Source organism: Periplaneta americana, chromosome 16, assembly GCF_040183065.1.
Source record: "Periplaneta americana isolate PAMFEO1 chromosome 16, P.americana_PAMFEO1_priV1, whole genome shotgun sequence".
Lineage (NCBI taxonomy): Eukaryota > Metazoa > Arthropoda > Insecta > Blattodea > Blattidae > Periplaneta > Periplaneta americana.
Window position 1 is genome coordinate 40,622,036 of NC_091132.1, and position 25,277 is coordinate 40,647,312.

General features: G+C 35.4%; 1 protein-coding gene across 1 annotated transcript in view; it reads left to right on the plus strand.

The window, feature by feature from the left end:
- The window catches only part of LOC138692228 (protein scabrous-like), a 118,574-nt gene that overhangs the window by 2,009 nt on the left and 91,288 nt on the right, over nucleotides 1-25,277 (plus strand). Inside the window, exon 2 of the mRNA XM_069815359.1 lies at nucleotides 15,112-15,466. Coding sequence (XP_069671460.1) covers nucleotides 15,112-15,466 — 355 coding nt within the window. The remainder of the gene's footprint in view (nucleotides 1-15,111; nucleotides 15,467-25,277) is intronic.

A 25,277-nucleotide genomic window follows, 5' to 3' on the forward strand; every position in this document is an offset into this window, starting at 1 on the left:
GGTTTCACGGCCTAACAGATGGACAAATTCGGGACCGTTAGTAGTGGTATTGATGTTTCGTCCATGTCGTGTGTCATTTTCATTTTCACTCTTGTTTTTAATCAAACGCAGCAGTAGTTCAATTCAAGTAATAAATCTAATATTTTTAAGATCATTAAAGACAGAAATGGACCAAAATGTAATGATAACTTAGGCCTATATATGGAATGTGAAGCAAAGCAATTTAAAGTTTTATTATCTATTTTTGGTATGAACTTTTTATTCTACATAAATTAATTCTCTTCTGTTGGCATATTATCTAACGAGATTGCAAACTTCCGTTTCTCTTTTTCAGATTTTGCATATGCAGTGCGGAATAACATTAGTGTATCCTAATATAATCGTAAAGATGAAGTTTAGTACCTACATAGCACGTAGATTATAGGTAATTTCGCCGCAAGATTTCAACTTTAACACCCACACATTGTGTTCAAATGCAACAGAATAAACATCTTTGCAAGTCATTGATTGTTATAGAACGTATATCCTCCAGGAATTGAAGAGCATGTTCTCAAGTTTTCCATTAGGGTTTACATACGGATGCATTGCAAGTTATTTCTGTAGAAATGTTTTCCAGAAGTTGATGGATCGGCCCTCAAGTTCTCGATTACCTAACGACGATATTCTCAGTGATGTCGTTATCATTCTTGCCATTGAATCAGAGGTTCGCAGATTCAGATCTTGCTGAAAAGTGTGGACATAAAATGGTGATTTAACATAGCTTCTTCTCGGAGGGCGCTTGTAATATTTAACTTTTGTAACTGACAGCGACTGAGTCTAACATTACAACTAGGCAACGATGCTTAAGCTCGAATGGCTCGTGTTATTCTGGACTGATAAAATACCATGAAGTAACTTGCATGAAAATGAGTTTGTGTGCAGTAAATAATTGTGAGAAAGTCTTGGTGGTTTTAAGGCCACAGTCCATCAATTTGGATTGTGAATAATTTAAATAATTTCGAGGGAGAAATTTTTCCGGGGCCGGATATCAACTTTACAGGGAGTTACACCTGAAAGCTTGATTTGCAATTTGGATTATGTCTAAACGGCTGAGATTAGATCCGTATGAATTAACCGAAGCTATAACTATAACAATATCTAATATACAATATATAGGAACTACCTAACCGCAGAGTTAAGATCGATAAAATAAAAGAATAAATAAACCTATTACTACGTTTTCATGCAGTATTCAGATCGATCTGAATACACTTACTGTATTGAAATCTTCATGAAAACAGGGTACAATTTGATCTGAGTCTCAAGATCTTGTAAAAATTTAGTTTTTGCGTGACCTTAAGGCATATAAACATTAATAAAAATTACAAATACCATCGGATTCCCCTAATTAAAAAAAAACATTAAATTCGTGTATCTGCACACATATCTGTCAAAAGTATCATTGTCGAATGCAGAAAAACACATGATTGTTAGTGTATGACTTCCAACTGGGAATATTTTTCGTTTTTCGAGCTAAAAATGCGATTTGTATAAACGTTAATAAAGTCTACAAATTCCAACCGATGGTGCTAATTCTTTCAGAAAGTGTTTAATACGCGTGTCTACACCAGTTTCTATCATTGGTTTCGATTTTCGATCCAAAGAGAAAGTTTGTAATTATTTAGTTTTTTGGGGGATTTTAAGACATATAAACGTGAGTAAAAATTACAAATACAATTGGATTACTCTAATTTCTTAAAAATATATATTAAATTCATATGTTTGCACACATATCTGTCGAAAGTTTATCGTCGCACGCAGAAAAACATAAGTTTGTTAGTACCGTATATAACTTCCATCTGGGAAAATCTTTCGTTTCTCGAGCTAAAAATGCGATTTGTATAAACCTTAATAAAATCTACAAATTCCAACCGGTTATACTAATTCTTTCAGGAAATGTTTAATACGCGTATCTACACCGGTTTCTATCATTGTTTTCGATTTTCGACAAAAGAAAATGTTTGTAAAAATTTAGTTTCTGCTGGATTTTAACTCATATAAACATGAATAAAAGTTACAAATACCATCGGATTCTACTAATTTCTTTTAAAAATATTAAATTCATATGTCTGCAAACCTACACCTAAAAAGTGGGATCGGATCGTATTCAGTTCGAATTGAGTTCCATGAAAACGGGTATCGTATTCAATTCGATCTCAATACGTTAAGCGCGTGATCGATCGTGATTTGTTTGATGTGTCAGCTGTTTTACCGACAGCGAGGGACATATGTATATTGAAAAAGAGTATCGTAAAACATAATATTTCGTGTTTTCATAAAAGTCAATATTATCATTATTCATTAACAGCCAGAATATTAAATTTTCATGCGCCACATTTGGAAAACGCAACATTGTTTATAGCTAATGCCTACAAAGTGACCAACACACTAATATGTCGATTACATGTTAACCAACATAACTACTTTCGAAACTTCAGCTTCCGTACTCAGATCGTTTTCAATACGTATCGAAAATTGCATGAAAACAGGGATCGTATTCAAATCGAATTCAATACACCATGAAAACGTGGTACATATTTCGTGAAGACTATGTGTATGCATTATAAGACCATTTTTATCAAGCTTAAAGATTTATAATTCGTATAGTTAATTGATCAGCGCGTGCAATTATATTAGCATCCCATTTTTAATTTTATTCTAAAACAAAATTTTCCCTCAATCATGTAAGAAACTTTTAAGTCACGAAACACTGCTTTAAACTACGGAAGAAAACGCTTTGAGAATTCTTGGTTCATTCCATTACTTTCTTACTTACTTACTGGCTTTTAAGGAATCCGGAGGTTCATTGCCGCCTTCACATAAGCCCGCCATTGGTCCCTATCCTGAGCAAGATTAATCCAGTCTCTACCATCATATCCCACCTCCCTCAAATCCATTTTAATATTATCTTCCCATCTACGTCTCGGCCTCCCCAAAGATCTCTCCTCCGGCCTCCCAAATAACACTCTATATGCATTTCTGGATTCGTCCATACGTGCTACATGCCCTGCCCATCTCAAGATTTAATGTTCCTAATTATGTCAGGTGAAGAATACAATGCGTGCAGCTCTGCGTTGTATAACTTTCTCCATTCTCCTGTAACCTCATCCCTCTTAGCCCCAAATATTTTCCTAAGAACCTTATTCTCAAACATCCTTAATCTCTGTTCCTTTCTCAAAGTGAGAGTCCAAGTTTCACAGCCATACAGACCAACCGGTAATATAACTGTTTTATAAATTCTAACTTTCAGATTTTTGACAGCAGACTGGTTCATTCCATTGCCATTCTTTTTAAAGAAACGGTCTATCGTGAATAATTATTCAATTATTCAATTCAATTATAATTGAATGTTTACAAAGTTAACCGGTGCCATGATCTGTCCAACGATCAGTTAAATTTTAATTGTCATTGGCAAATGCTACGTCATTGTATTCGCGTGCGAGTAGCGTCGCTTCATGCCTTTCACGCCTTTCGACACATGTCACTCACTTGCTCATATGAAATTCATTCACTTGCATTTGAACGGTTTACGATTTCATTCCTGCAAATTAGAGTAGCAATTACTAATGCAAGAAATCAGTGGAGGTTTCCCAACGACGCCCACCCATTCATCTTGATGTAATGGGTAGGCCTACTCGTCACCAATGTGAATGCTCCAATATACACAAACCATATAGTCTATAGCATTCAATTATAATTTCCAATAAGACGTTAGACATTTGTTTCGCAAAACTATGATTTTAAAATCTGCAAGTTGCAAGTATTAAATTCTTGTGAAATATGATAGTGCATCTTTTTTTTTCGCAAAGGAAATACTATCATAAAACATGCAAGGACAATCAATAAGTTTCCGGACTGCCCCGAATGTAGGCAACACACAAGATACATAAAACGGAGAAGTTATCCAGAACCAGGGAAACGCCTAGAACCTATACTAAGTGCAACACTTGAAAAGCAGAAAAGGAGACTATCAGGCATATACAGAGAAATTTCAGGAAAATTGCAATCGATCATTGATATGTTTGCACAAAATCGCGTGTAGAAGCTCAGTCCTTAAAGACAATCTAACGTTTTTTGATAGACTGACTCAACAGGCATGGAAGTAATGATCTTCAGTGGCACGTGCATGCATGTTTAACGGTACAATAAATAAAAGTGCAGTTCGGGAATATATTGATTACATCTTGTATTAGTGCTCGTAAAATATTACAGTATAAGTACTGTAGTATTATAGAAGTTACGAGCGATATCACTCAGAGATTTGTGGAAAATACTGTATGCATGTGTTAGAAGACTGTGAACAGTAAACAACGATTTATAAATTTAACAGCGATATTCACCTGTCTTCCTCTACCACACTACTTGTCGGCCTGGGTAACGTAGTCGGTATAGCGCTGGCCTTCTGTGGTCAAGGTTGCGAGTTCGATCCCGGCCCAGGTCGATGGCATTTAACTGTGCTTAAATGCGACAGGCTCATGTCAGTAGATTTACTGGCATGTAAAAGAACTCCTACGGGACAAAATTCCGGCACACCGGCGACGCTGATATAATCTCGGCAGTTGTGAGCGTCGTTAAATAAACCATATTTAAAAACCACACCACTTATGATATAAGATTCACTACACTGAAATTCTGAAGCAATTCCAAAATTTATTCTTTGGAAACATATCTGTAGCTACTACTATCTTCTTAGTAATCACTGTCACCTGGGGCTTAATCCATAGAAGATACTAGTGGCAACTGTCAATTTACCAATAGGTAATTTACCAATGACTGACAAACGATAAGTGTTGCATAACACAATTTTACTGATTTCTCATGATTAACGTACCCTATTTTAGAAATAAAAGGCAGTTATATTGACAAATTCCATTTTAAAATATTGCGAAAAAAAAGTTGTTTTCTTTCACTAAAATCAATTTTAAGTATTATATAATTTTGCATTTATTTAATTTTAAGTGTGCGAAGTTAAAGGACTTTCAACATCACTGTATTGGGAAGTAAGAAGACAAATAACATATCAAATTGCTGGACATTAAATAAATAAAAGATAAATTTAACTAAGAAAGAAGGAAGACAATATTAGTCTAAGACGCATACAAAATATTCAACATTTAAGTGTTTCACTGTAAAAATTTCGCGAAATGATCTTTGTATCATGTTTCTTGACAGAGTAAGAGAAGAAAAGGATATAGCCTAATAGTAGAGTCAAAAAGTAACAGAACATGTGTATAAAACTTTGTTGCAGATGACATGTAACCATTTACACAACACCGCCTTCAAAGTACGCCCCCTGGGCAGTGAAACACTACTGCCATTTCTCGAAACATTCCTGCAGTCCATCTTTGGTCACTTTTCTCAGAGCGCGTGTCGCATGAATTTTCACCTCTTCGGCTGACGCAAACTGCTGTCCCTTGAGTAGTGTTTTGACCTTTGGAAATAGGTGGAAATATGCTGGAGCAAGATCTGGAGGATATGGTGGCTGTGGAAGGACAGGTATTCTGTGTTGTGCGAGGAATTTGCTCACCAAGAGCGACCGATGTGTTAGGGTATTTTCATGATGAAGAACCCAATTCTATCCTTGCCACAAATTGGGTCTTTTTCGTCGAATTGCATCACGAAGACGTCGAAGAATTTGAACATGCGTCTTCTTACTGACAGTTCGATCCTCAGGAACAAACATAAAATTTACGAGACCCTGGATATCGAAGAACACTTCAAGCATTAATTTCCCCTTTGGTCGGTCGACTTATTGAGTCTATACGCCCGGACAGTAGGCCACATACCACACGGACAAGACAGAGAAGTTTCCTGGAGAGCCTGGCGTTGCCACCCGAAGTTCGGGTACTTTCTGACTATACTACGTATTATTTTGACAGTTTTCTTCCAGCATTACGAAGGAAGCGAAATCAAAATAAATACATGAAAAGAAATTCCACACTTACATGCTCAATGAATGTCTCTGGTACTACCCATTGTAAATATACGCGAGTGATAATTTGACCGACCTTCAGGAAGAGAGCTATGGTATAATTATATATATTTACATATTATCTTTCAAATGAATATTAATTATTACTAATACAAATCATTATTTTAAATACAGTGATTACTATTAAAATATTCTTCTCTTGGTTATATCAGAAATGTTCTGTGTTGAAGGACGCAAATAAGGCTCTGCAATAGTAAGCAATGTCTCAAATTTAATTCTTGACATGCGAAATCTTTCTTTAGACTGGAACACTTGAAAATCAATATTTTCTTTTTCTTGGCAGAAATGTTTTCCTCCACCTACGTATGAGTTCTTCTTCACTGTCACTACTTGAAGATGAAGTCATATTATATTCAAAATGTTATTTATACACTTGTAAGAAAGTTCATCAAGAACAAAGGATTGGTAGAAAACTAGCACGCGATTTTATTTTACAAATTACACATTTTTATGCAACAATTCGCTGGTAAAAGAAACTCGTTAAGATCTGTCCCAAAATGTATCACAGTGGGCCATTCTGATTATATGATGCCTTGACGATCTTAATTGAAATATTGAATAGTAAGAACATTAAGAACAACTCGGCATACATTCTCGATTCCACCATCAGATTTGAGACACATGCAGATCGACCGCATGAGGTGGACAGTGAAAAGAAACGGATCTATGAACCAACAATCCCGTTCCTTAAAGATACATATAGCCTGTCCCACATTGATGTAATAGGTCTGATGGTGGGAGCACGAGGTACCATACCTTCCTTCTTTGCCAACAAATGTAAAAACATGGGGCTAACACACAGCATTGTGAAGGAAATAGCCATTAGTGCCCTCATAGGATCGGTTCAGATATTGAGAAATCAGTTACATGGGAGTGCTAATGGAAATTTCAAGTTACTTTAACCGATGGCTGTTGATTGGTTTAGATATCAATGCCAATAAATCCGTACTATTATTTTTCTCGAGGTATATGGCATTTCATATCATTCTAACCTATCTGATGATATTTTTTTCCCCCTTCTTAACTGTAAATGAGCACAAGCGCTACTTAGGTGTAAATTTTTCTGACATTTTGTATATTCGATTCCCTCATCGTTTCAAATGCATATCATTTTACCTTTTAGGTGTGTTTCCAAATTATATGTAATACGCTTTGACAAATCTGGCAACCTTTTCATAAGGGAAGCTAACTTTCTTCTTCTTCATAGTGCCATTTAAAGAAACAATGTTAGTACTCGTATCTCATTAATAAATAACCCTACAAGGTTGCCTCCCCATCAGTATTATTTTATTCTTTCAGTTGTACACATTTTGTATGAAAGAATTTTTCATTTGGTGCGTGCGTACAAAATTGGATGGTCAAGATGAATAGGACACTCTGTATATATATTAAACTAATTAATTTTTTTATAATTCCCAATAAACTTAGGTACACTGATTTCCTTTTTCTTACATGAAACTAAACGAACAAAATAAACAGATTAAGGACTTCAACGTTGGTATTAAAAATAATTAACGCCATCGCATTTAGAAAACTGTAAAGTTTGTACTTTATTGAAGAAAGGATATAGCTATAAGCCTGTATTTAACTATAACATTTCTAGGGAGGGCCACTGTAAACGTTTAAATATTCGGATTTAAGTACGTGATTATACAAAGACCAGGAGAGTTCGCTCCTGAAAGTTTCCCTAGGCAGCCGCCCTCGACCCAAACTTGTAAACTCTTCCCGTAATTCATTCCCAACTTAAGCAGGGATGACCAAGTTCTGCATTCCAAACTTGTGGAATTTATGAACAAAGAGAATTGCGTAAAACAGCGTCCTAGGCCAACAAGCTGAAATTACCCTCATCTTATTAAGTGTTTCAATTAATCCTCTCGCGTCTACACAAGAAGATATTCTCCCCCTCTGACACACTATCTCTCATTATGCAATCCAAAGCAAAGCTGTTTGCTCTTCTCGACGACATCAGTCGGTTTCACACTCAATGGTATGCAGAGGCTACCAGTATTTCAGGTTAAACCCGAATGTCGTCTTGTATTTAACTGACAGTAAATCTACAACATGAGACCTCCTTTATTCCTATCTTTCCTGAGACAGTCATTACAAAGGGTTTCCTTGCCCCTTAAAAACCTGTCATTGACAATCAGACTTAAATTAGTGAACTTTTGATCCACTTCCTAATGAGTTAAACAATTCACTAATAGTAATGAAGGAAATGAAATCAGATGTGTTTGAACTAATCTGAATTTAAATTAAATGATAATTGCATGGGCAATGTTCAAAAAGGTATTGAGCAATAGATGTTTAGAAATGGATTTCGAAGTGTTGGTGCAATTCATGTAAGTTAATAAGTTAAGTGAACAATTTTTTCTAATTATTTTATACAATTTCATTGCATACTGTAAATTGTGAGCTAGGATTTAGTTACATGAATCATGTAAAAACTGGAATTAGAATCTTGTAAAAACTGGAATTAGAAACTCAGTAAAAGAGTTAGCATTCTGCTAACGATAAATCTTGAAGGACCGATCGTAAAGAATTTCAAGGTTTAGAGTGCCCATAAAATATTCAGCAATATTATTGATTCTAAACATATCTACGTTTAATGATTTACTTACATACGTATATCTAGAGTGTGGTAAGATGAATTGAAAGTAATAAAATTCCAAGAAACAAATTACATAATTTTTTTGTTTCTTGCAAACCTTATTAATTTTATCTTTCTGTACAATTATTCAGAATACTGAACAAGCTTTTCGCAATTTGCACAAATATAATTTTTCATTTGTGAATTTTTGCAACAATTATTTTTTCTTCTAGCTTAAACCCTGATTCACGCTCTGAGTAGTTGGCAATAGTATTTAGAATGTCGTGATAGACATCAGTTTGTTTTTTAGCTTCATTACAAGGAAAAATAATAATGTCTTATTGCTCTGTTTTATAATAATTATTATCATTTACGTAAGTAATTCGGTTTTGAAGTTATTTAATTTTATTCGTTGAATAATCTTATTAAATTGCACTCTTGGTTTCATCTTATTAACATAATTTCACTCGCCCTTTGGGCTTGTGAAATTATCAATAAGATGAAACAGCACTCATGCAATTACTATAGATAATCATAACGAAAAATATATGCTCTTGCTAATGGGCTACACAAATTTATAATCAAATTATGGTTGATTATTACGAATACTCCATGCAAATGGTCCATTAATATTCTTCATTTGTACTTATTTACATATTGGACAATGAATATATTATGGTTCCTACAATTTTTTTCTCATACTTGAAGTTCAGGATGAAAAAACTGCCGTCGATGATCAGATGTTTGTGCAGAATTTTAATTTTTTATTTTGTACCTACGTTTGCAACGTCAACATTAGAGAGAATGCCAGTAAATAAATCTCAACAACAAATTGACAACAATTTGTTTACTAAGAAAATACAAATAAATAGCAAGTTATTTATGTCTTGATGATAGCGGAAGGCCCATGAACAGTTGCAGTTAATTAGCAATAAGTAGTAACTTAACAATAGTCATTTGTGGCAGTATCTGTGTTGTGATTACGGTAGCCTTCGTTCATTCAGAAATTTAAAGGGGAATTAATTTGTCTCAGATTGGTCTTTCATTATTCATCTTGACGATTTTGACTCAGTACTACATTCTTTGGAATAACAAACATTTTATGCCTTCAGCCTCGTTCTACCAACAGATGATCAGTCTTCCAGATACTATAAATTAAATATAGGCATACATCATTCACACTAGCTGGACTAGTGCCACAAGCAAGAGCAGATCGTTTGCTCTAATGTATCAGATGTATTTCTCCGAGATCAAACTGTCAGCAACATTCAAGCAAGTGACAAGTAACACGTTACTGTCAATTAGCAGAACTTGCTAGTCGACATATCGAACTTCTCAATCGAATTCCATGCAAAAACCTACTTTACTGACGTATTCAGTTCCTGTGTGTTGATTGGGCTCCGCCTGCACTTGTCGAGATTCAGTAGCTAACCGCACATAAATCATGATCTGGTTCATGTAAAAAGCGCCAGTAAACCCGTTTTCAGCATCTCGTATGCGCGTTGCACGTTTGGTGGGAGACGGACAATTCGGACGAACCATAACCCTGCCAAAGTCTCCTTTTATTGCAAACTTTAACTTTAGCGTCACTTCATGCATCATTGATTTGTTGACTTCGATGCTTCCGTAGTGCATCAAATAGAGACAGACCTCGGTTTTTCTCTGCAGAGTAGGTCCTATAAACGTAGTCTAAATTAAAGAGTTCTTCACTGACAAATGACATTGAAACAGGATCTGATTCCGACTAAATGTAAAAGAAGTCACCCGATTAATTGAGAAATCATGTAAGACTACTACAGAGTATGATGTTGCGTAACCAAAATTTACTACCACAATAATAATAATAATAATAATAATAATAATAATAATAATAATAATAATAATAATAATAATAATATAGCCACCGGCTTAGCTCAGTCGGCTAAGGCGCTTGCCTGCCGATCCGGAGTTGCGCTTGGGCGCGGGTTCGATCCCCGCTTGGGCTGATTACCTGGTTGGGTTTTTTCCGAGGTTTTCCCCAACTGTAAGGAAATGTCAGGTAACATATGGCGAATCCTCGGCCTCATCTCGCTATCACCACTCCCATCGACGCTAAATAAACTAATAGTTGATACAGCGTCGTTAAATAAGTTAATAATAATAATAATAATAATAATAATAAACTGTTTAAAATAAAGTAGCGGAAATTAAGAAACCAAGACTTCCTAAATATCAGTAAGCATTTATTCCTCATCACCACAGTTTTTAATTGCAATAGTTTTACCTAAAATAATAAGAATGTAGTTAATCATAACATTTAGATAAACTGAAAGGAAATACGTATGTTAAGAGTTTCGAATTTAATTTAAGCATTTCAAAAAGTGTGAGACAATTCATTACAATGATAATAAGACCATCTGATACTTGAATAAAGGGAAGTCATACATCAGTGAGGGAGAGGAACATTAAAGAAATTTGTGTGCAGAGAGGCAAAAATGGAGAAGAATAACAACAGATCATAAGCTCCAGAAATATGTGTGAACATTGCTAAGCCGGAAAGTTACTATTATTATTATTATTATTATTATTATTATTATTATTATTATTATTATTATTATTGTTGTTGTTGTTGTTGTTATTATTATTACATTTTTTTAAATAATTAATAATACTTGTACTTATAAAAGAGGCTTTTATTATTTATACATGTTGGATCGTAAGGAAGGAATAATCAATGAGGCAATTTATTTCGATTGTTATTATATGTAACTATTGCCAAAGGAGCTACATAATTCATTAGTCATCTTTATATTTCTTACAATAATTAGAATACTTAAAAAATATAGTATTACTACAACAGAATTATAACAGCTAACAGGCCACCTGCGTAGCTCAGTCGACTAAGGCGCTTGCTTGCTGGTCCGAAGTTACGCTCGGGCGTGGGATCGATTCCTGCTTGGGCTGATTACCTGGTTGGATTTTTTTCAAGGTTTTCCTCAAACGTAATGCGAATATCAGGTAATCTATGGTGAATCCTCGCCAAATACTATCTCGCTATTACCAATCCCATTGTCGTTAAATAACCTCGTAGTTGACACAGCATCGTAAATAACCAAGTAAAAAAAATAAAAACCATAATCTTTTTCCATCATCACCATGTATGTACCTTAAGTATGATTTGGAACCTTAACGGAGAGGACTGTGTGTTTTCTTTCGTTCTTTTTTGTTATTATTATTATTATTATTATTATTATTATTATTATTATTATTATTATTATTATTATTATTGTGTTGTGCTTTTGTATTATTTTTTATCTTTCATTATATTTTTTATTTTTATTATTTGATTTTTAATAATTCAAAATTTGAATTTAAATGTGGAACATAATCGTCGTCGTCGTCATCATCATCAAGAATCAGACTTTTGGCCCTCTTCGTCCTTTTTCTTATGACGACTTTGACACTGAACATTCTCATTTGCTAGTCATGTGGTTTGCATAACAACATAGGAGAAGGAACAACCATCTATAGTTCATGCAGAAGAGGAATAAATCTTAATTTTCATGTAGTGATCGTACCCGAGATTCCTGAATTTGTAGCCTTCAGACCGTTGAGCTGCAGCCGAAAAATGATCGAATAGCTTCATTTATTGAGCAGATTTTTAAACAATGTTTAGATTAAAGTTGGCTCAGTTTTATCACAATAGAGCAATATACGTTGAAGTATGTAGGTAATATCGTTACAGAAAATAAACATATTACATTGGATACATTTATTGGCGTATTTTAAGCCCTGTAAGTATATTCACACGAGAGTCTAGAAAGCACAGAAGAATAAACCATTTGTATAGAACTGTTTGGGGAAAGTGAAGAGTAAAATGGCTCTTGTTTAATTCATGATGCCCCTGTAGATTTGAACACAGCGCGGACTGGTGGAGGCAGAACTCATGCATATATCACGAGCCAGCAACTGACTGTTGTCGTGATGTAGAGGATGGTGCGTGTTTGTTATTTAACGGCATTGTGTCAACTGTTCATGTTTTGATGCATAGGTTAAATACATTCAGTAGTGTACCGTTATTACTGTATAGAATGTGACATTTGTTGTGGTGCTGTAATCCCCTTACGACATGGAGGTGTTAATTTTAAAAAGAGATTTCTTATAAACGTAGAGTCATTCTTGGTATCCGTGGATCTGACAGTTTAGGCGTGTAGAAGCAAAAGAGTTGGGACTTCATGCATACTTTAGATGGTTAGAGACGAGTAGACACTGTCCCATCCCTTATGTGCTACTTTAAGAAGTAGAAGAGAACTAAGACTGTTTTTTAAGTTTAAGTAAAAAGAAACATTATGTCTCGTGACGAGAATATTGTACGAAATGGAAATATAAAAATTGCAAATTTATCTTTTGAAGAGGTGGAGAAGTTCAAATATCTGGGATCAACAGTAATAAATATAAATGATACTCAGGAGGAAATTAAACACAGAATAAATATGGGAAATGCCTGTTATTATTCGGTTGAGAATCATCTATCATCCAGTCTGCTGTCAATCTGAAAGTTAGAATTTATAAAACAGCTATATTACCGGTTGTTCTGTATGGTTGTGAAACTTGGACCTCACTTTGAGAGAGGAACAGAGATTAAGGGTGTTTGAGAATAAGGTGCTTAGGAAAATATTTGGGGCTAAGAGGAATGAAGTTACAGGAGAATGCAGAAAGTTACACAATACAGAACTGCACGCATTGTATTCTTCACCTGACATAATTAGGAACATTAAATCCAGAAGTTTGAGATAGGCAGGGAATGTAGCACATATAGGCGAATCCAGAAATGCATATAGAGTGTTAGTTGGGAGGCCGGAGGGAAAAAGACTTTTAGGGAGACCGAGACGTAGATGGGAAGATAATATTAAAATGGATTTGAGGGAGGTGGGATATGATGATAGAGAATGGATTAATCTTGCTCAGGATAGGGACCAATGGCGGGCTTATGTGAGGGCGGCAATGAACCTCCGGGTTCCTTAAAAGCCAGTAAGTAAGTAAGTAAGTAAAAGGAAACATTCTTTTACCTTGTCTAAAATCAAACTTGCGGTCTCCTAGCATAACATGCAACTTAATTAGTTTTTATAGAATGAATGAATGAATGAATGCATGAAGTGCATTTATTGATACACAATTATACAAACTCATGTACACAAGATCCTTGGCACGAGCCCGTACGACCATTCGTGCTATAACTATGGTCAGTTTGAATCTTCAAAGAAAACAAAAATAATACTGTACTTACAAATGGCTTTTAAGGTACCCGGAGGTTCATTGCCGCCCTACATAAGCCCGCCATCGATCCCTATCCTGAACAAGAATAATCCAGTCTCTATCATCATATTCCACCTCCCTCAAATCCATATTAATATTATCCTTCTATCTACGTCTCGGCCTCCCCAAAGGTCTTTTTTCCCTCCGGTCTCCCAACTAATTATCTATATGAATTTCTGGATTCGCCCATACGTGCTACATGCCCTGCCCATCTCAAACGTCTGGATTTAATGTTCTTAATTATGTCAGGTGTAGTTCTGCGTTGTGTAACTTTCTCTATTCTCCTGTAACCTCTTAGCCTCAAATATTTTCCTAAGAACCTTATTCTCAAACATCCTTAATCTCTGTTCTTTTCTCAAGTGAGAGTACAAGTTTCACAACCATATTTGGGGCTAATAGGGATGAAGTTACAGGAGAATGGAATAAGTTACACAACGCAGAACTGTTCACATTGTATTTTTCACCTGACATAATGAGAAACATTAAATCCAGGCGTCTGAAACGGGCAGAACATGTATGGGTGAATCTAGAAATGCGTATAGAGTATTACAGTCGCGTCGCTGTTATTTCCGGCGTGACTCCTCCTCTTTGCTTACGCCTTAGGAAGTGAAGGCTCTATAAAATCTAGGTAAATAGTATCGTTCGCAATTTTTGTTCTTTCGTTGCCGAGCTACCAGACGAGGAATCTACTTGCCGCACAGTTAAACATTATCATGTCGTAGCTCCTATGATAATAAATCAAATGCACTCTAATTCAGCAAATAATTGAGGGGCAAATAACGTCCTCGTGTGCTTTCTGAGAACGCCAACGAAAGAGCAAAAATATTATATTAGGCCTAAGTATTTATCGAGCCGTATGAAGTGCATAACGTCATCAGCAGCGAATGAAAAGACGTACACGTTTAAATGTAGCCGACCTGCAACGTGAGTGGCTGCAGGAAATAAAAGCGATGGGACTATAGTTGGAAAACCTGAGGGGAAAAGACCTTTGGAGGCGTAATCGGAGAATAAAATTAAAATGGATTTGAGAGAGGTGGGATACAATGCTAGAGATTGGATTAATCTTGCACAGGATAGGGACCGATAGCGGGTTTATGTGAGGGCGACAAAGAACCTCCGGGTTTCTTAAAAGCCTAAGTAAGTAAGAGGGTGAACAAATGAGTTAACGGAAGAAACTTCGAATTTATTTTATTCGCAGGGAGGAGGTAGAAGCGCTCCGAACCCCCGCGGTGAAGTCTTCAACTGGAAACCAACAGAAAAACGATCATCTGACAGTGCAGTGGCTGGCGAGTGCTGTGAGCGAATTGCGAGGTGAGGTTACGGAGGTGGCCGCCGCGCGAAATGCTTCCGCTGAGCTGCAGCGTCGCGAGGAGCTGAACTCGGAACTCGGGCTGCTCCGCGGGGACGTGGCCAGCGTGCGGCGAGACCTGGAGGAGCTGCAGGCCGCTAACCAGAGAGGCGCCGCCTCGCTCGCGCAGGTGCAGCAGGACGTGCTGGCCATCAAGGCGCAGGCGCAGAATGCGGCTGCAGTCTGTGCCGACACCCGGACTCAGGTCAGTGAAACATCTGGTCGTACCTGGCTTATACGCAGCTGTTCGCTTTGTTGTTTTCAAGACCTTTGCCTAGGGCTGAAAGCATGTCCGATTGTAATCACGTTTCATTTTTTGTGCCTATCACGTGGCTAAATGATAGCCCACATCCAATATTCATAATATTAAATTAAATGCAAAATATATGAAAATGAATACTTTCTTAAGGTTTCGCTTTCTCATTTTCTTTTTCACTACACAAAATAATAATTTCGTGGCATTATAAAAACTGAATTGGGAATTAAGACAAATAATCTTTCAGAATTTTAGTTACAGTACTTAAAAATCATTTTATATCATTTTCTCGAGACGTTCTGTCTTTTTTTGTGTGTGTACGGTTTACCGAATGGTCTTAGAGTGGTTATAAATCAATTCGTGCTAGAAAATGTACTACTAAGCTATTACGGAGAGATGTCAATGAAAATGGTCAAAATTAGAATTTTAAAATTTTATTTTTGTTTTATTATCTAATGTTTGAAGATAATTTTGCCAAAATTTTAATTTGAAATTCCATCAGAAAGTGCCCCAAAATAATTATTAAATGCCATGATGCCACGCAACAATTCTTTATAATCCTAAACTTTACTTTTTTTTTTTTTTTTTTTTAAGAATATACCAAACCACAGAAATTAACTGATGGATATTGCTGTTGAAATTTTGTGCATTTGCTTAACTTTGTACATGCTTTATTTAAATGTGAGAAAAATCTTCATAGCAGATAAATTTTTCAACGAGTACAAAATACTGTTGAAGAGAAAAATAAATTTCGAATTTCTTTCCTAAGTTTATTTATACATGTTGTAACATCTGTGGTCATATCGCGTGTGTAGGATCTTTGGGTATATCAATATGCCGTTTTTTCACTATTGTTGAGTTCCTGTTGTAGATGGCTTGTGTTTATTTAACTGACTTTAGATTTTGATTAATGCTCATGATCTTGGTGAATGAGGCGGTGATGAATCGTATTTAAATTTCCAAACCGGGATTTGAGTTTGTGACCGAGGGAAATCCCATTCAGATTCACCGGCCACGGGGTTTGAACCCGGGACATCCCGAATGCAAATCTCAAACATTACCGTCTAAGCGTTATCATAAAATTTGTGATGTGCGAAGTTGGCTCGACGAGAACTTCCGTAATTGGTGGATAGGACGCAGGGGATCCAAGGTCGCCAGACATAAACCCCCTTGACTTTGCTTTATGGAGTTATCTGAATGAAAAGGTGTATGAAGTGAAGATTCGTGATCTGCAACGTCTACGAACACGGATTGTGAAATCACCGCTGATATGTTACACTGCATTCTCACTGCATGAATGTTCCCCTCCAAACGTATTACGACCTTGGAGGCGCTCATATGCAGCACATATTATAATTTACCGTATGACGTGGGACTTGCCGGACACCCTGTATGTCATGCAAAATAATAAGTTGTATTTTTTAAGTTTCATGGTATAGTAATTTTACAATAGGTATAGTATAGGCTATATATTTCTTTCCTTCCTTTCCCCTTTTTGTTCTCTTTATCAGCCGATGAATTTCCTGTATTATCATAGCTTTTATCGTAAATTTTATTTAATTTTCGCATTTCTTTTCTTTTTTTTTATTACTTTATTACATTCCATTTTGATATATTCTTCCTTACGTTTTTCCATATTAACCATTTGTACTAAATGAGTTGCTTTCACTATATTCCAATGTATTTTACTTTCTTTTTTTATTATGGTATTATTTTCATGTTGTTTAGTGTCGATTTATTATGCTGTTATTATTTCTCTTTGTAATATGTTAGTATTCTGTTCTTTAACTTTTTGTTAGATTTTAACTGCTTGTATACTTTGTGACCTGGTAGAGTGTAAGAGAAGGCCCTATGGCCTTAACTCTGCCAGTATAAATAAATAATAATAACTATTATTATTATTATTATTATTACAGTTTTATCCGTTGAGAATGTCTAGCTTATTACATTTGCTTTAATGTCGATCTATATTATCCGCTGAAACTTTAGATGATAATAATTATTCTAGTTCCTTACAGATTCTCTTTAGAGTATTTTAATTATTGGAAAAGTTATCTTCCTTAGAAGCACCTGCAATGAACTCAGAATGAATAGTCCATCATTAATTTAAAACAATATAATGGTAGGAATTCTCAATTTAATTCCCCATTCCGCCGTAACTAATCAACTCTAGAAGAAGCAATTAATGATAACTAATGAGCTGAATGGCAATATCAGTAGCTCATTTTTTACTGAAGTCTTTTATCGGAAGGACTACCGGTATCTAATAAGAAGGGAAGAAAGACATTCGTTTTGTAAGTTGAAGCTTCCAGAGTTTATTCGCATTTTGATATGTCCCACAGGGATTTTATTTTATTGTCTTCCTACGTTCCTTCAAGAAATATTCACTATACCTTCCTTCAAGAAAATAAATAATAGAGTACAAAATGATATCTTCATGTCAGTTTTTTATTTGAACTAATAAATTATTTGTCGACATACTTTCTAATGCAAGTGGTAGAAATGCATAATATGATATGCTCCCCAGATTTCTTGATTTTTTTTCTTTTTTTGCTACTGTTTTTATTGTAATTTTGTTCAGTCTTTTCGTATTATTTTTTCCCAATCTATACTAATAATAAATCTGTAGCCGAAATTTTTCTAGTAATTTTCGATTTTCCAAAAATAATTGGTCCTAACACATATAATTAACCGCCTTAAAACGAAAATCTCTTTTTTTAATTTTTGTCTGTCTGTCTGGATGTTGTTACCTTTTCACGCGATAATGGTTGAACCAATTTATATGAAAATTGGAATATAAATTAAGTTCGTTGTAACTTAGAATTTAGGCTATATGACATTCAAAATATTTTATTTAAAAGGGGGGCTATAAGGGGGCTTGAATTAAATAAATCGAAATATCTCCCTTATTATTAATTTTCATGAAAAATATTACATAACAAAAGTTTCTTTAAAACTAATTTCCGATAACTTTTATTCTATGCAAAAGTTTGATAGGACTGATATTTAATGAGATAAATGAGTTTCAAAATTAAAATAACAACGCCATCTAAGGCGATGTAATGAAATAAAAAAAAATGACTTCGTTTATAAGGAACCTTGGACAACAACAGTCGAAAGCTATGAAAGATAGCCTACAGAGAATATTTCTGTGTTTGTATGAAGTAATATCGGAAGCTAAATTAACCGATTTGTATAATTAATTATTAATTCGCCATTGGAAAGTGTAGTTTCTCTAGATGGACATAATGCTATAATGTTATTACAGTAACTTCTGAGTGAATCGAGGACAGGTAAGATTAAAATAGCTTCTTATGCACAGAAAACTTGACAGGCTATTCTGTACATTCGTTTCCTGTATTTCCTAAAATGATTTTTATGACCAAATGAATGGTCTCTGGATCAAAATGATCGCATTTTAATTACTTTAATACAATTTAAATTAAGTAACATAATAAACGATTTATCCTTCTATGAAACACGAATGTTCCCTGGATCAAATGTCCTATTTTAATTATGTAATTAATTTATGTTTATTTCTAACGGGTGCAGCGGAGTGCACGGGTACGGCTAGTTAAAAAAAATAAAACTAGCCCTATACAAATTGAAATTAAAAAATCTGGTCCCTCTTCATTTTTTTATTTTTAAAGAATCTTAGGCCCAATTGTATGAAACTCCCTGACTAAAGATCAACTTTGATCGAAGATCGGAAAGTGAACCGAGTTCAGACACTTCTTCCATTGTATAAAACTTTTCTGCGATCAAATTATCTTGGTTCAAATGCAATCTAAGTTCACGTGAAAAGGATTTGGCAACTTCGCATAAACAGGTGAAATACGTGATGCGCGGACCATGTTATGCAGGTTTGTTCAGTGTTGCCAATCTAGCGACTTTAACTCTTTTTCAACAACAGTTTCTTTTAACTTTTATATTGCTTAAATAGGGATTTAGTGACCTTTTTAGCACCCCATAGTGACAAAATTTAATCTTTCTTTTTTGATAATGACAAATCTGGCGACTTTACAACTACTTTTTGGCGACTTTCCGTATTACACTCTGTTGGAGACACTGGTTTTTTTGTGCAATGTAAATAATGGCGGACAATAAGAAGAAGGTTGACTGTTCTCCAAGTTGTTATCATATTATGGTGTTTGATACTGCTAAACATAATAAAGCTTTATAAAACGACAATTTCGTTTAGTAATACAATTAATTGAACATTTATGAATGTACCTATCATATCCATTAATAATTAATGGTTGTTATAAACATAATATAATTATAGGTTATGTTAATTGATACTGCTGAACACGATAGAGCCTTATAAAATATAAGAATGTTTGTGTATTAAGGCAAGAAATTGAAAGAAATATATATAAATGTACCTAACATATCTATTAATATTAATAATAATGGATATTTTATTTGCACAATCTGTCACTCATATATTTCGAACAGAAAAGAAATAACTGAACTTGGATCATCTAACTTAATCGGAGAAATTTCTTCAGTCAAAGTTGACTTTGGTTTGAGACAAATTAATCTCAGATTAGACTTTATACAACACAAAATTCCAAGTTCAGCTGAAACAATTTAACCTCTGATCTAAGATTAAATGGTTTATACAATCGGGCCTTAGAGATAAAAGAGTAAGTGGAAACTAGATACTCCGTACAAAACAAACTAAATCCAGTACCGTTACAAAGATGTCTGGTCACTTTCCTGCGAAAATAAGGTGCATAGTTTCCTTATGGTTCGTCCTATACGTGAGAGTGAAGAAGCCGGCAAAACTTCCTGCCGTTAATTACTTGGACGAGTCCGCATGGTGATGACGAAACTGGACCTGCTGACTGACTCCACCAGCAGACCCAGTGCTTGAAAGACCCACATATCTGCCGGCTATAGATTGTGGTTTGGCGAGTCCAGCCGTTTTGCTTCATTACACATCATCGTCAAATTAAACACGAGGATTAGTGTTTGTTTTAGACTTCCCATAAAGCATTTCCTCCAAGTTCCTTATCACGATGAACACGGGCTACTAGTCACTAGTCGGATTACAATAGACTAATAATATTGCGTCCGATGTGATGGAGTAAGAACAAAAAATGTGAAACAGAAAGGTTTAGTGAAAAATGAAATTTAGTTTTACCAAGCACACACGAGGTTTAAAAAAGCTGGAATAACAATGAATCATTCAAATTCAATTATTTCCTGACACGAAGATATGATTTGTAGAGAATAGTAACCAGTCAAGAATTAGATAAATATCTCTAGAGGATTATTCAAATTCACTTCAGACTTCAAAGCGTCATAAATATAATATTTTAAGTAAAAAAATCGCTATGCTGGAAAAGCAATAGGGCTTTTCATTTGTTACTTTGCATTTACACAGACGTTTGAATGCTCAATTCGTTGTATAATCTGGATGTTACGTTTATAATACACAATCCTTAAATACTTGGTTGTTTCTATAAGCCTCCAGCAACTAAGAGTTTCCTGGAATCTGCTACCTGACAATACTGCGTGTTCAGTTCAAAGTGTGTCATGGCTCGCTGTATGCCGTCATGTGGCTCGCCGATGAGCCTAGAGAATTCAATCTTCCTACACTTCCGCAGAGGCGTATTACCTATGTGCCAGAGAAGTTGCCTAGCAAGTGCGGCATTCATTCTGAAGAGTACTTACCGATACGTACGGTAACGCCGGTAGTGGCAGGAATGTGAACTGTTTGGAAACACGTACTGAGGTGAGTTTTTTTCTTACTGTCGGGATATGGGGAGAGGATTAAGACGGTTACTTACGTATTTGTTGACATTAACTTGGACGGTCAACATGGACACTGAGCATTTGATTTGTGTTGTGGAATGTTGCGGTACGCAACCGATAACAAATACCCTGCGTACGACTTGCCCGCGCAAAACACAGTTCGAAAGAGGTTATGGTAGTACACAGACCGCACAGACCGCCATCTGTTGCTACGACGTTCAAGTTATACCATACACGTTCTCAAGTTCAGATTGAACGCCTTGAATAATAGGCAACTTCTCTGACATATAAGCTGAAACTCGCTTCAAATCGCTGACTCAACAACAGTGACGTCATGACACACTTTGAAATGAACACCCAGTATAAGCATTCCATTCTGTAGAGGAGCACCTATTTGCTATATTAATGTAACTCATCTGTGCTAGGTGACGTTGTACGTATCATTTCCATATTTCATTGCGAAGGTTTGGTCTTCACAAGGGTTGCCAGATTTTCAAAATAAAAAAACGGAGTGACGACTCGTTGTTTGTTTATAACGACATTTTTCAAACTAATAGACACAAGTTTGTTTGTTCAGACTATGCTAACTTAAATTGTGTTTCACTGCATGATACACTAAACCAGTTTACATGCGGTGATGTTATCATATTCTTCTCTATTGATTAAATTAACAAAGTAATCCGAAAGTTTATTTGAACTTCCAAACCCAGAATTACATTTTTCTTTAATTTTATGTCCCTTATATTGTGCATGTTTCCTCAAGTCACTTTGTTCACCATGCGAAATACTAAAATCCTTCCTATACGTAGTACAAAATGCCCGGTTCTCGACTGATGCCGGCTTAACACATGAAAACAAATTATCTTCCCAGTTCTTAAAATATATTTGGTTATGTTTGACCTGGGATTTCAACTTCTTCCGTGGAGGAGTCTTTGATGGATTTTCTTCACACTCAAACATTTTTGCTAACTGGACACTAATTTTCTACAAAAGATTTAATGGATTAGAAATACACTATCACCAACAACCACGCTTGAAACAGATTGCAGACAACAACAATATGAAGTGCGTCGGAAGCGGAATTGAAAGACAAAGTCAGAGACGCTTTAAATTCGCTCACTGTAGCTGGTAGCAACTTGCTGCTGTATGATCATTGTTGCTGCTTTGGTTTAGAAGCTCAAGTGTTACCAACATTTACGAAATGCAACATAACCAAAGAAAAAAACTATACAATGATACGACATTTTACGAGAATATTTAACCCATGAGATATAATTCAATAATTTGCAATATACTCAAATAAAAAAACGGAAGAATCCGGGAAAAACGGAGTATCTGGAACTCTAGGGTTCACTGATTTTCAACAATATTTGCCTATATACGTATTTCTACAAAACTGGCATAATATTGTACTAAATAATAAGTGATGACACAGTCTAACATCCATAAGTTAGGTTTCATACTGTTTTTCTGCCAAGTGTACCCCGTAATCTTTCCCAGATACTTCAGTACATCACGTCCTTCCTTCTCTGCTTTCTATCTATCCAGTTTCCTTCCATTCATGACGCACACTACACAATTTCCAATAAGCTCCTATATAATCATGTTATTTATGTGTGTGAGAGAGAGGCGCCATTCCTTTCGTGAGGTGTGCCATCAGTTTACAATGTGGAAGCCATAAACCCGAGGAAGGAATTCCTCGATTTATATTACTGCAGCCATTGCAGTAAAATTTCATCTTACTGTATAAGATGACCTCTCGTTTTCGCAGCCCCATTTCAGTGCGTCTGTGGTTATCAAACTATGAACAAATTCCAAGTTCCTTATGAATGAACTTTCCTGGAAAAGAGTTTTATTTTAAAGATTGTTTTGAACGAAGGACTGAAATAAGTACTTTTATTATTCTTAAAGTTTTTCAGGCGTTTTGGAAATAAAATTCGCTAGGAGCACATTTTCTTGTAAGATAACGGCAATTCCTAAACGAATTATTTCAATTAGTTAATACGGGACGTAGGACTTTTGTTCTAAATTTAGGACTATTAAACAAAGAAAAATTAAAACAAATTGTTTATTGCTCCTAGGCACCGCACTTACCGCTAACAATTTATATACTTACAGTATATACGTCTAATATACCCATATATTATATACGGAATGGAAGTAATAAGTTATACCTGTGCAGATTTTAACCGCTCATGCCTTGAATGGAGTACAATAAAACATTTTAATACCTTATTAATCCCAAATGAATACTTTTCTCAGAAAATAATTCTTCCCCAAATGTTAACAATATTTTACTGGATAAGTAGTGCTACTATCCATACAATTTTGATTGTTTACTTACTTACTTACTTAATTACTTACTTACTTACTTACTTACTTACTTACTTACTTACTTACTTACTTACTTACTGGCTTTTAAGGAACCCGGAGGTTCATTGCCGCCCTCACATAAGCCCGCCATTGGTCCCTATCCTGAGCAAGATTAATCCAGTCTCTACCATCATATCCCACCTCCCTCAAATCCATTTTAATAGTATCCTCCCATCTACGTCTCGTCCTCACCAAAGGTCTTTTCCCCTCTGGCCTCCCAACCAACACTCTATATGCATTTCTGGATTCGCCCAGACGTGCTACATGCCCTGCCCATCTCAAACGTCTGGATTTAATGTTCCTAATTATGTCAGGTGAAGGATACAATTCGTGCAGCTCTGCGTTGTGTAACTTTCTCCATTCTCCTGTAACTTCATCCCTTTTAGCCCCAAATATTTTCCTAAGAACCTTATTTTGATTGTTACTCTTATCATTAGAGAAACTGTTAAGAATGGTATATTCCTTTGTAGTTTAAATAAATGTACAATTTTCTTGCAAATTAAATAAAAAAGATTAACACATCGTTATTTTCTACCATTAAGAAATCTGGCAACCATACTGGAGTGACTAAGGGATGGAACTCTGCAGATCGGACTAACAAGCAAACATTCTGATGGGGGCAGATAAAAAAATTAAATTGTTTTCTTCCACTATGTTAATAACGCAAAAAGAAGTGCTTATACAAATTTTGGCCACTCGACCGTAATTACGAGGCCGTCCAGAAAACGATTTTCCCTGGGGCCGTTTACAGAAAAAAAGCATAATTGCATGGATAGGTTTATTGAGACAGGTACAACAGTTGTTGCGCTATTTTCGACATATCCCCCACAGGAATTGAGACATTAATCACAGTCGCAGACACGAAAATCTGATGACCTAAATACACAACAAGAGTTCTCTACTTGTGAAACGAACAATAGCACAATTCTGATTGTATTCCTCGTTTTGAACCAATAATTCACAACAAATGACCAAAAGAGGTCATGAAGTTACATATGACCTCCATGATTTACTTCAATAGGCTGCGGATGCGCATATCTATTCGGAACTCCTGATCGTGGATAATATTGGACCGTCCCCTTTCCCAAAGTCCCTCCATAGCTGAAGGATATATAATTTGTTTTGGTTTGAAGACTACATTTCAGTCATCAGAAATGTCTATCATTTTAAACTTTATAGTAAGTTTTTTCATTTAAAAATGTATGGGCTGACTCATTGTGGAAATGTAATACTGTTATACATCGCTCATTGTAATTGGAATTCAAAGGCAGTCTATATTTCACAGAGTTTCACGAGGCAGAATCAATTTAAAATTCATGTATGCCTGTCTAATTGAATTTGTAGAAGGCAAATTATAAACTAAAGTCAACAGTGAATTTTAGATAAACCTCATCACTTGCATAATGCGTTGCATATTAGAAGCAGAGACTACACTTAGTCTAAATTCAATAAGCTTAAGTTTCAGTAAATTTCCTGTTAGGGGTAGGAAACAGTTGAAGCATTCAACTGCATATAGCAGAAGTGAAAATGGAGGTAGACGTGTAAATGAGGGGTTCACAACCAGAGTGGACTAAGTCCTTCTGGAATAGTTCTGAGAAATTCAGTCTTAAAGTTCCTGGTTCGC